Source organism: Microcaecilia unicolor, chromosome 14, assembly GCF_901765095.1.
Source record: "Microcaecilia unicolor chromosome 14, aMicUni1.1, whole genome shotgun sequence".
Taxonomy (NCBI): domain Eukaryota; kingdom Metazoa; phylum Chordata; class Amphibia; order Gymnophiona; family Siphonopidae; genus Microcaecilia; species Microcaecilia unicolor.
Genome location: NC_044044.1, coordinates 32,771,240 through 32,783,837, shown reverse-complemented (window position 1 = coordinate 32,783,837; position 12,598 = coordinate 32,771,240). Strand labels below are relative to the sequence as shown.

The 12,598-nt window shown below is 43.2% G+C and overlaps 1 protein-coding gene across 1 annotated transcript; it reads right to left on the bottom strand.

The window, feature by feature from the left end:
* Positions 1-4,759: 4,759 nt before the first annotated feature.
* Positions 4,760-5,695, bottom strand: LOC115458428 (olfactory receptor 5V1-like). The gene has a single exon (XM_030188394.1). It carries the CDS (start codon positions 5,693-5,695, stop codon positions 4,760-4,762), a length of 936 nt encoding a protein of 311 aa, XP_030044254.1.
* Between the last annotated feature and the right edge of the window lie 6,903 nt (positions 5,696-12,598).

Below are 12,598 nucleotides of genomic sequence, written 5' to 3'. Positions count from 1 at the left end.
TGTTTTTTTCATCTTTTCTTTTTCTTCTTCATCTAAATGTTTTCTCAGGGGACCCATCATTTACCACTATACCCTCTAACTTGAATCTTCATTCTCAAAATTTAAGATGGGTCTAAAGAACTTTAAAAAAAAAAAAAAAAAGCTTTAAAGACTATTTTGCTTTTAAAAAAAAAGCTTTCCACTGCTAACTTCACCTTACAGCCACCTTCTCTCCACTACCGGGATTTATTGCACACAACGCGTGTTCCTATGTGTGCAAGATCACCTTAGAGCCTATCTTTGTGTGTAACACTCACTTTCCACGTGGAAATGGCTGGATATTTATTTATTTAACCCATTTATACCCCACATTTTCCCACTTAGTTGCAGGCTCAATGTGGCTTACACAATACTGTAGAGGCAGGCTCCGGTTCGGTAAAATACAAATACACAATATAGTATTAGGCATATAAGAAACAGCAAAACTGTTAATTTGGGTTGGGGGGGGGGGGGGTAGGCCTTCTTAAACAAATTGGTTTTTAGTGAGTTCCTGAAGTTATGATGGTTGTGGATAGATGTCACGGTTCTGGGCAAAGCGTTCCACAGTTGTGCACTTATGCAAGAAAAGCTGGATGCATACATTGATTTGTATCTAAGTCCATTACCCCATTCTTGATTTACATATGAAACACAGGGCTAGCGCTGTAAGCGTGCTAGCGGGTAACGCTAGAGACACCCGTATGTTCCTATGGCTGTCTCTAGCTTTAGCACGCGCTAAAAAACGCTAGCACACCTTAGTAAACAGGACCCAAAGATGAATATGGAACAGCCTGATGTCCAGTTATGCATTTTTACAGGATTGTTCCAAGAGATGTGGTTAAGGAGTTTAATTACCAAGCTAAAGGTTTGGGTTTGCCAGTGCCCCCGATACCCTGCATTGACCCTGCCCGGCTGTGTCGAAACTGGAAGCTGCAGTCGGCAATAACGTTCTTATGGAGGTTAATAGTGGGGTTGTCTGTTTCAGCAGCAAATGAACCTTATGCTTGTTCTCCCGCTGTTCACGTTCCACTGATTAAAGCTCTGTTAGAAAATATGAAAAGTTTTATGCTAAAATGTTACCTCTGTATACAGAGCCTCTTTCCTCGTTCCTTACTGTCCTGGTTTATCTTTTATGCTCAGTCTTCAGAACCAGGTGCAGTTCTGCCTCTTCTCCTGAAGGCAGATATATACTATTTATTTCTAACATCACTGCTGATTTCAGCTCTCAGAAGTATTCATACTGACTGCAGGAACCTCTGGGAAAGGATTCCCAAGGTTCACAATGAGAAAACAATAGAGCAGACAGTACAGATTCAAGGGAGTTTTGATTTGTGTCTTTGCATATTTTAAATGCATTACTCTTCTTCATGAAATGGAAGCACAGATTTTACCCAAAAGGACCAAATCTGCAAAGTGGGCAGAAAGATGAGTGTGGGGGGTCAGGAAACATTTGAAAGTGGAAATTAGCCAGCAAAATGTTGCTATGATATTGTTGGACCTGCTGTTTTAATAATGAATGTGACAATGCTGCAGCCACAATAATAAAATCACTCTTTGAGCAGTTGGCACGGTAGTGGGTGGAAGACTGCATGATATGAGCTTGGCAGTTTGCTGACTTTCCTTGTGATGCTAGTGCTTAATCATGAAGGTAGAGGCGGGTGCGGCGTACAGTATAGAGGGTGAAGTGCTTCAGTGTGCGAAGGAAGAGCGGGACTTGGGGGTGATTGTGTCTGACGACCTTAAAGCTTTCAAACAGGTAGAAAAAGCGACAGCCAAAGCCAAGATGCTTGGGTACATAAAGAGAGGCATGACCAGCAGGAAAAAGGAGGTGATAGTGCCGTTGTATAAATCTCTAGTGAGGCCCCATTTGGAGTACTGCTTGCAGTTCTGGAGACCGCACCTACGGAAAGATATAAACAGGATGGAGTCGGTCCAGAGGGCGGCTACGAAATTAGTATGCGGTCTTGAACGCAAAAATTATAGGAACAGGCTTATGAACCTCAACATGTATACGCTGGAAGAGAGGAGGGAGAAAGGAGACATGATAGAAACGTTTAAATATCTCAAGGGCATTTATGTACAGGAAGAGAGCCTTTTTCAACTGAAGGAGAGCTCTGGAATGAAGGGGCATATGACAAAGTTAAGAGGGAATAGGCTTAGGAGTAACCTAAGGAAGTATTATTTCACAGAAAGGGTGGTGGAGGCGTGGAATGGCCTCCCGGTGGAGGTGGTGGAGTCGAGGACTGTTCCAAAATTTAAAAAGGCATGGGATAAGCATGTGGGATCGCTGAGGAACAGGATGAATTAAGGATTACAGAGGATGGACGGACTGGATGGGTCATATGGCCTTTATCTGCCCTCATGTTTCTATGTTTTCTATGCCATTATCTGCCCTTAGAATAACTGGCAACATTGAAAGGGCCACTTGGTGTTCAGCTGACATCATCTGTCATCTTACCATGTTAATGTTTGAGAAAAATGTCCAAAAACTCACAGACAACCACAAAATAATAAACAAAGCAAAAGTGGAAGACAATAGGTAAGAGTGCTGAGAACCAGGCCATTTACACAAATACTGCACAGGAAGGAGCATGTTTCACAGGGGTTTATGCAGCTCAAGCAGTGTGTATGTGGGGGAGCGAGAGGGGGTGAGCTTGGGGTAGGCTTATGTGCACTGTGCATAGGCATTCCCGAGGTTGTAAATCTATGCAAGACTGCGTGCATTACACCTCCAAGGACGCTAAGGTCCTCCCAAGGAGTATCCATATCCACAGCCTCTCCAAGAGACATTACACGATTTGTTCCATCTTTGCTTATACCCTACACTGTAAATTAAAATGTTCTATTACGTGTTGTGTTGACATTGCAAGTAGTATACTAACCCATACTTTGTATTGTTATTTGAATATTTTTACTGCTGTAATTGTCTATTGCTCGTGTTTGATCTATTCTTACTGTACACAGCCTCGAGCAAATTCTTTCAAAAAGGTGGTAAAGAAATCCTAATAAGTAAATAATAAAATAAATTACACAAGTATAATTTATTAAAGCCACCTATATTGTCTGTATAAAACAGGCAACTTTCTGAGGCATTAGCCTTGTAACATCAAAATGTGTTTTGTTTCGAGCATTGAACAGTTTAATAATTATATACATTAACAGTCCAATCTTTATCCATGTTTTTGTGAGCTAGTGAGGGCATTGCCTGGAAATCTGACTTCCTAGGTCCGTCTGGTATTGCCGGAGAGTCCCTATCAACGTACAGGCAATGACCCAGGCGGGTTCTGGGGTGTGTTGGTTCCAGCTCTACTTTCCTATGGGCTGTGGTACTGCCGGGTCATGCCCCTTGGTCTTCTTTTTCTTCCCTTGCTGGATGACACTGTTCACCTGAACCCTGGCAGCTTTGACCCAGCTGAATTCTGGGGAGTTTGTACCCGATTGCCTGCAGTTTCTCACTGTGCCTCCTTTTATCATCAGCTTATCACCTCTCCCCTTGCCTCTACCTTCAAGGGAGTGAAGGATGGGGTAGTTTACAATGCTTGCAACCTCCCAGAGTAAATCTTCAAGTGTTTAGGCATTTTTTATATACGTGAAAAGTAAAGCTAATGTGCTGTGTTCCATCTGACATGAGGAAGTTACGAAGTGGACTTCCATTTCCACTCACACTATTTTAGCACAGGTTTCCATTTTATACGATGAGACCTACTTACTAATAACAACAGCCCAAGTTGATAACTTCTCCCCCCCCCCCTTAGTGTGAAGAGCTTCAGTCTGGTAACCAGAGCTGATCTGGAGGGGCATAATCGAACGGGGCGCCCAAGTTTTCCTCAGGACATCTTCACAGGACGTCCCCGCGAAGGGGCGGGGAAACCTGTATTATTGAAACAAGATGGGCGTCCATCTTTCATTTCGATAATACGGTCGGGGACGCCCAAATCTCAACATTTAGGTCGACCATAGAGATGGTCGTCCTTAGAGATGGTTTTCGGCGATAATGGAAACGGAGGACGCCCATCTCAGAAACAACCAAATCCAAGCCATTTGGTCATGGGAGGAGCCAGCATTTGTAGTGCACTGATCCCCCTCACATGCCAGGACACCAACCGGGCACCCTAGGGGACACTGCAGTGGACTTCACAAAAGCCTGATTGTGATGTCATAATGGCTCATTCCACCAATAAGAGCCAACCTCAGTGATGGGACAATGGCTTGATTGCCCTATATTTGGCTCACTTCTGATATTGTGATGTCATAATGTTTCATTCCACCAATACAAGCCAACCTCATCAGTGATGCCATAATGGCTTCATTGTCCCTATACTTGGCTCACTTTTATTACATAGAGCAGTGATTTCTATTTCTAGAGACCTTAAGGTGAAAGTTATCAATGTGGGCCTACCATTAAAATGTGATATGTTACTGTTAATCCCAGTTATTAGTAACTATCTCTCATTGCATAAAATGGAACCTGAGCTAAAGTAGAACATGTTAGTGGTATAATAAAATAAACAGTAGCTCACATTGATAACTTCCACTAAATCAGGGATACCTTTACTTTTCAAATGCTTAGGCAGATTTCAAATGAGTAAATTTACCCCCTGCAGGATAGTGGAAGGTTGTACTATTGAAAACAACTCAACCATCATTCCCAGCCCTCATTACTGAGATTTCTAATAATAAGTTATCAAAGAGCAGCCATACCCACCTTACAGATTAATGTGCAAAAATGTTCTTTTGATTTTTAGAAAACATGTCTTCTCTTAAATGTGTTTCTCAGAGCTCTGTGTACCTCTTTGTTTTTCAGACTGTATATCATGGGATTAAATATGGGAACTAGAATATTATACAGCAAAGCAAAAAACTTATTTTTATCTACTGACTGCATGGACGTTGGCCTCAGATACAGGCAGAACACTGACCCATAGAAGAGAATAACGACTGTGAGGTGGGAGGAGCAGGTGGAGAAGGCTTTGCGTCTCCCCTCTGAAGAACGAATCCTCAGGATGGCGGAGATGATGTAGACGTAAGATGTCAGGGTTAAGATGAAACAAGGCAGGTCTAGAGTCACAGCTAAAATATACGTCATGAGGTCAACAGTGGAAGTGCTGGTGCAGGAGAGCTTTACCAGAGCTGAGAGGTCACAGAAGAAATGGTTGATCTCTTTTGACCTACAATACGAGAGATGAGGAAGAAGGACAGCATGTGACAGAGGACCCAGGAACCCAGAGATCCAGCACCCTGCAGCCAGGAGAACGCAGAGCCTCAGATTCATAATTATAGTGTATCGCAGGGGGTGACACACTGCAACATAGCGGTCAAATGCCATGACGGTAAGCAGGAGAAGTTCTTCAAATAACGAGAACAAGAAAAGATATACCTGGGCGAAACACCCAACTGCAGAAATACGCTGCTTCTTCCTTAAAAGGATATCCAGGAGTTTGGGGACAGTGATTGAAGTGTAGGAAATATCGAGGAAGGACAAGTTACAGAGGAAAAAGTACATGGGGGTGTGGAGATGAGGGTCCAGGCACGTCACGGTTATTATAGTGAGGTTCCCCATCAGGATGATCAGGTAGACCAGTAAAAACAGAAGGAAAAGGGGGATCTGCAGCTCTGGAAATTCAGGAAAACCCAGAATGATGAATTCTGTCACTCTGGTGAAATTTTCAACTTCCATTGGATTCTGGGTGGAGAAGATGCTGGAAATGAAGTGATTGAGGAGATAAAGCTGTAGACATGACTGAATATCTTTGTAATACAATTCATTAACCGAAAGAACCTGAGACAGAAATTTTAGTCTTGTTCACATGCCTGAAAGCTGGGCAATTAATTCACGTAATTATTCACTGAGGGGCCCTTTTACTAAGGTGTGCTGAAAAGTGGCCTGTGGCGCGTGTTTTGGACGCACGTAGGTCTTTTTTTGTGGCCGAAAATGGGTGCGCAGCAAAATTAAAACTAGCACGCGTCCATTTTCGGCCTGAGACCTTACGGCTACCCATTGACTTAGCGGTAGGGTCTCACGCACTAACCAGGTGGTAAAAGCCAGCGCGTGTAAACTGCCAATTACCGCCAGGTAAGTGCCACATGGTAGAAAATATTTTCTACTGTGTGTTTTGGACGCGCGTCAAAAATGGAATACCACCCGGGACATGCATTAGCTGGGTGGTAGTTCCAATTTGACATGCATTGGATGAACATAGGCACCTACATCTACTAAGTAAAAGGGCCCCTCAGCTCATAGTCTATATGGACATTTGCTATGGGAAGTCGTCACAAATTAGGATGCTTACTTCCTGAATGTGTTAGGTGTCTACGTACCAGAATTACCCTCTATATAGTGCCTCTGTCATGCACGCACGCATGCAGCGAGACGCTTTTCTCTAACTGTCTGCGTATCTTCAATAGCACATGGGTGGACGCGATTGATCTTACCCCACTGAATGCTCTGGCTAGAAGGTTGATCACTCGTGGCAAGACATTGAACCCATCTAGATCTACGACTAATAAAGCCCCTGTTCCAAATTTGTCACCCCCTCATACTAGATGCTACCCTCATTCTCAGTATCACTGTTCACGTCTTTCCTTGAACAGACTCTGACCAGGTTACTGTGTGTTGCTGTATTACTGTGTTGAAGGTCTGGCGAAAATCTCACAGTGCTGTTTCTGCATCTCTTACAGAGGTCATTTTTCCTTTGCCCAAGGGATTGGTTAACACCAAAGTTATTCCCTTCCTGTTGTTTATTGAATTAACTGTGTAATCCTAAACATTTTCTCATCAAAACCTCCTAATCGCTGCCAATCAAACTTTTCTTTGGATAGGACGTGGCACCTGATATTGGACCAGCATTAAAGCATTTTACAACATGTCAAGCCATTAACATTACCTGAGTCCATTCTTCAGATGTAGAAATACAGAGATGAGGCTGTGCCTGATCCATGGAGCTTACACGGGACATTTTGCAAAGCTCTTTAGGTGGGTAAAATGTGTTCCTGTCATGACCATGTCTAAACACGGCTAAAAGAACATGTGTTCTTCCATAATCTCTGTATAGTCAGCTGTGTTATAAGAGGGCGTCTCATGGACATGTTCAGGCCAGGAGGAGAATAATGTGTACAACCGGCATTATTTAACCCTTCACATAGAGAAGATTACTGCTCTGCATTTCATCTGTTCCTTGAAAAAGGGTGACACTGTATCTCAATGTTTTACAAAGTGTCGTTGGCTTCCAATTTTCCCAGGGGTAATGTTTACATTTCTCTGTCTTGTTTATAAAGTGTTACATGGGCTAGCCCCATGATATTTTTCAGCCCAGTTTGTTTGTTTTTTCCTGAAAATAAAGGATCACCAGATCTACTGCCATGTTATTTCTTTATTAAAAGCCTTGGTCTTGTAATAGTTTTTAGAGGAGGAAATCTTCTATCTTCCACGTCAATCTACTTTCAGTTTCGAAAGTATATTAAAACTTTCTTATATAGGAAATTTGTGTTATAAATAACAAGCTAACTAGTTATTAGGTTGTATTTCGTCTTGTTCTTCCTGGAAATGTCCAGCATCTTTTGAATTGTGATCCGCTTAGAACCGAGAGGTATTAGCGAAACACGAGCCATATTGTCATGTAATGTAATGCTTATAAATCACTGGCACCTCTCCTGAGTACCTCCTGCTTTAAATGCTGCATTTTATCTCATCTCACCCAGTCCTAAACGGTGCTGTCGAACTGACCTCGGATTGTAAATGCTTCATCTTTCTTCTCATCTGTTACCTCCCTGCAAAAAGCATGGATGTCACACCTGCCTGACCTTGCTGTCTTTCCTCTGTGCCTTTTTCCCACCTCCGAATGTCCTTTTCCCTTTACCTCCTCCCCTCTAAATACACCTCCATAATCTCTTATGTCTTGAACAGATTGTAAACTCTGTTGAGCAGGTTACACCCCTCCATGCCCTGTATAAACTGTTTTGTTTAAAATTCCATCTTCTTTCTCTTTAGGGATGCTGTGTGTTTATCCCACAAAGTTTTGAATGGCATCAGTTTGTGTCTCCACCACCTCCACTGCGAGGGTATTCCAGGCACCGACCCACCCTCTTCACGAAAATATATTTTCTGTTGTTACTCTGAAGCCAATCATCCTGCAACTCCAAACCATATCCTGTCATTCTACCGCTTCCCTTCCCTTTAAATATCTGAACTACATCTCCTTTCTTCTAGGGTGGACATATTCAGGTCTTCTAGTCTCTTCTCATACAACGTTTGGTGCAAACTCCATCCCATCTTTTCTTGCTTTCCTCTGAACCCCTTCTAGTGTTATCTATAGAAATGATAAGTAGTAAATTCTGCGTCAGTCCTCAGAAGATTCTGAAATGAGAAGGCCAGGGTCCTCCGCTGTCTGTTCTCTGCACCTGTCACACACTGCCTCCCCTTTCCTCCCTCTATGACTCCTCAGGGCATGAGCGGTACAGAAAGGCCTGAGGAAAAAGGTCCTTTCCTACATACCCTAGAATGTGCTAGAAGGCATCAGTTTCACATCATGCTCCTTACCTCCAGGATAAGGGAAGGGCACTGCGTCAGTTCTGATCTGGTAATCCTCAGCCCTCAGATATCTTTATGGTCACAGCTGGTCCTGCTGGGAAAGGGAGGTGATGATGCAAAATCTTAGTTCAGTCGGCAGATACTGCAGAGAGTCGTGGTGTTCACATTGGATTAGAATCCGTCACCACTTTGTGCCAACAAGGAGGTTTTGGAAACGGCTGGCAAACTCTGCAAGTACTTTTTAGCTATGGGCTTTGCCCTAAATCAGAAAGGAAAAGGACTCTTGTAAAACCTTTTCAACCCTGACTGTATTATCTTCAATGAAACAGCAAAGTCTGTGTGGAGTTATTTTCCTCACCTGACCTAAGCGGGGCCCGGGGGAAGCCTCTTCTGCCTGTGACTAAAAGTAATGCGCACTGTGGAACACCAGGTCTAATTGTAGACGTGGTAGGGGACGGAAATTAAGCAGCTGGACAATTTTTAGTGTTTGCTGCAGAGGATATAGTGAGTTCTAGAGTTCAAGGTCTATGGAAGTATAGAGAAACAGGAAAGCAAGTAAAGATTCCCCCCCAAGCCTTACTTTCCTCTTTGTACTGTATATGATATGGGGAAAATAATACATTTATATAGGAAGGAATATTCAGCCCATGAGTTCACCTAACCCTGGATATTCAATGCCTGGACAATCTGAATATCCGGGTATATTAGCGGGCAAGACCCTTTAGAATATCGACCCCATAATATCTGTTCATTATGCCATACATGGCAGCATGACATTACTACATTGGTCTGGTATGGATTGGAAATTGATACGGTTGTGTCACAGTTTTTCACCCTTTCATGTCATCTTGTAGATAATCCAGGAAAACCTGTAACTTTCCAGAACTTTGTCAGTCAATCAGGAAAATGAGATTGCCAGATCCGCTGCTTTTGTGCATGAAACTTATTCTGTTTCCCTCTTTTTTATTATTCAGATTTATAGACTGCATCTTCCCCGGGGGCTAGGGTAGAAAAGCGATCATTGTGATAAAAGCAGGGCAAAACCAGAGTAAATATAAAATGGTAGAGTTAAAATAGATGAAAAGATACCTCACATCCTTTTATAATTACAGAAAAAAAGAGTAACAGAAATACTGTTAGAACCCAGCTCAGATGCTGTATAAGGCATGAGTGAATAAATTATTTTTCAGACAGGGTTATAAGTCAACCAAAGATGGAATTTGGAGTCATGGTGGGGCATAATCGAAAGGGACGCCCAGGTTTTGCTGAGGACGTCCTCACAAAACATCCCACTGGAGGGGCGGGGAAACCCCTATTATCGAAAAAAAGATAGACGTCCATCTTTCGTTTCAATTATATGGTCGGGGACACCCAAATCTTCAAATTTAGGTCGTACTTAGAGATGGTCGTCCCTAGACTTGGTCGTTTCTGATTTTCGCCGATAATGGAAACCGAGGACGCAAGCCCTTTGGTTGTGGGAGGAGCCAGCATTCGTAGTGCACTGGTCCCCCTGACATGCCAGGACACCAACCGGTCACCCTAGGGGGCACTGCAGTGGACTTCAGAAATTGCTCCCAGGAACATAGCTCCCTTACCTTATGTGCTGAGCCCCCCAAAACCCACTCCCCACCACTGTACACCACTACCATAGCCCTTACGGGTGAATGGGGGCACCTACATGTGGGTACAGTGGGTTTCTGGTGGGTTTTGGAGAGCTCACATTTACCACCACAAGTGTAACAGATAGGGGGGGGATGGGCCTGGGTCCGCCTGCCTGAAGTGCACTGCACCCACTAAAACTGCTCTAGGGACCTGCATACTGCTGTGATGGACCTGAGTATGACATTTGAAAGATATTTTTGAGGGTGGGAGGGGGTTAGTGACCACTGGGGGAGTAAGGGGAGGTGATCCCCGATTCTTTCCGGTGGTCATCTGGTCAGTTCGGGCACCTTTTTGTGGCTTGGTCATAAGAAAAAAAGGACCAGGTAAAGTCGTCCAAGTGCTCGTCAGGGACGCCCTTTTTTTTCCATTATGGGTCGAGGACGCCCATGTGTTAGGCACGCCCAAGTCCCGCCTTCGCTACGCCTCCGACACGCCCCCATGAACTTTGGTCATCCCCGCGACGGAAAGCAGTTGGGGACGCCCAAAATCGGCTTTCGATTATGCCGATTTGGAGGACCCTGTGAGAACGACGCCCATCTTCCTTCTGATTTGTGTCGAAAGATGGGCGTCCTTCTCTTTCGAAAATAAGCCTGATAGTGGACTACACAGTATATTGAAGTAGCAATGGCTACAAAGCAAAGAGAATGTTTATACGTTGTTTTTTTTATTGATTTCAAAGCTAATATATCACAGTTCCTGTTGGCTACAAGGCAGTTCACAAATCATATAAAATACAGGCAATACAAATAATACGAAAAACCATAAAAGTACCTGGACAATAAAAATACCTAACCAAAGTCTCTAAAAGAACTGGGCTTCAATTTGCAGAAAGAAAGAGGATTAAAATGATTAAACAATCAATGCACAAGGACGTACATGGGAAAATTCCCTCATATTAGTAGTCGTCGTTCTGGGGATTCTATTATAAGGCATGCTGCAAATAGTGCAGTACTCGAGAAGGGACACACAGTAACGGAGGTGTCCTTTTACTACTACTACTACTACTACTATTTAGCATTTCTATAGCGCTACAAGGCATACGCAGCGCTGTACAAACATAGAAGAAAGATAGTCCCTGCTCAAAGAGCTTACAATCTAATAGACAAAAAATAAATAAAGTAAGCAAATCAAATCAATTAATGTGAACGGGAAGGAAGAGAGGAGGGTAGGTGGAGGCGAGTGGTTACAAGTGGTTACAAGTCAAAAGCAATGTTAAAGAGGTGGGTTTTCAGTCTAGATTTAAAGGTGGCCAAGGATGGGGCAAGACGTAGGGCTCAGGAAGTTTATTCCAGGCGTAGGGTGCAGCGAGACAGAAGGTGCAAAGTCTGGAGTTGGCTAACTGTTGGCTAATTCATACTGTAAGGCAGTTTTTTCCCAAGTCCGGTCCTGGAGTACTCTTTGCCAGTCAGGTTTTCAGGATATCCACAATGAATATGCATGAGTTTGATTCACACACACTGCCTCCATTATATGCAAATCTCTTTCATGCATATTCATTGTGGATATCCTGAAAACCTGACTGGCAAGGGGTACTTCAGGACCGGACTTGGGAAAACACTGCTCTAAGGGTTCCTACAGGGGGTCCTTGATTGGAAGCTATTCTAGATAGAATATTAGCTGAACAGGCTGGAGATGCAAGTGAGTGCACGAGTACTTACAGCACGTGTAATTAAACTCTGGAATTCATGTGGTAAAGGCGGTTAGCTTAGTGGGGTTTAAAAAAAGGCCTGATTGGCTTCCTAAAGGAAAAGTCCATAGACCATTATTAAATTGACTTGGGGAAAATCCACTGCTATTTCTGGGATAAGCAGCATAAAATATATTGAACTTTTTCAGGATCTTGCCAGATATTTGTGACCTGGATTGGCCACTGTTAGCAGCAGAGGGGTAGGGTGCACACAAGTATTGCCACACTGGGACAGACCAAAGGTCCATCAAGCCCAGCATCCTGTTTCCATTACGCACTATTTAAGATATGTGTAGTTACAGAACATCAGTTAGGTGAATATTTGGCACTATTCTAATCATTTATGCAAACGCAATCCAGTTGCTCCCGTCCATGCTGATTCCAATCTCAAAATGGCTGCAGTGACCTCCTGTGGCAGTCTTGCCAAGTCATGGCAGACATTTTGACTGCGGAACTGGCAGGGGCAGGAGTGATTGGGGATCACTTCTATCCCAAAGAGGTCACTACTCTACTTTTTGAAATCTGCCAGGTACTTGTGAACCAGACTAGCCAGTGTCAGACATGGGATATTGAGCTTATGGACCTTGGTGTTAAGCACATAATAATGTGAAAAGGCCAAACTGCATAACAAATAATACAATTTAAAAAAATCATATCTTGAGTCATATATCTTCTATAATTTGGTGATTAATGCATAGAAAATA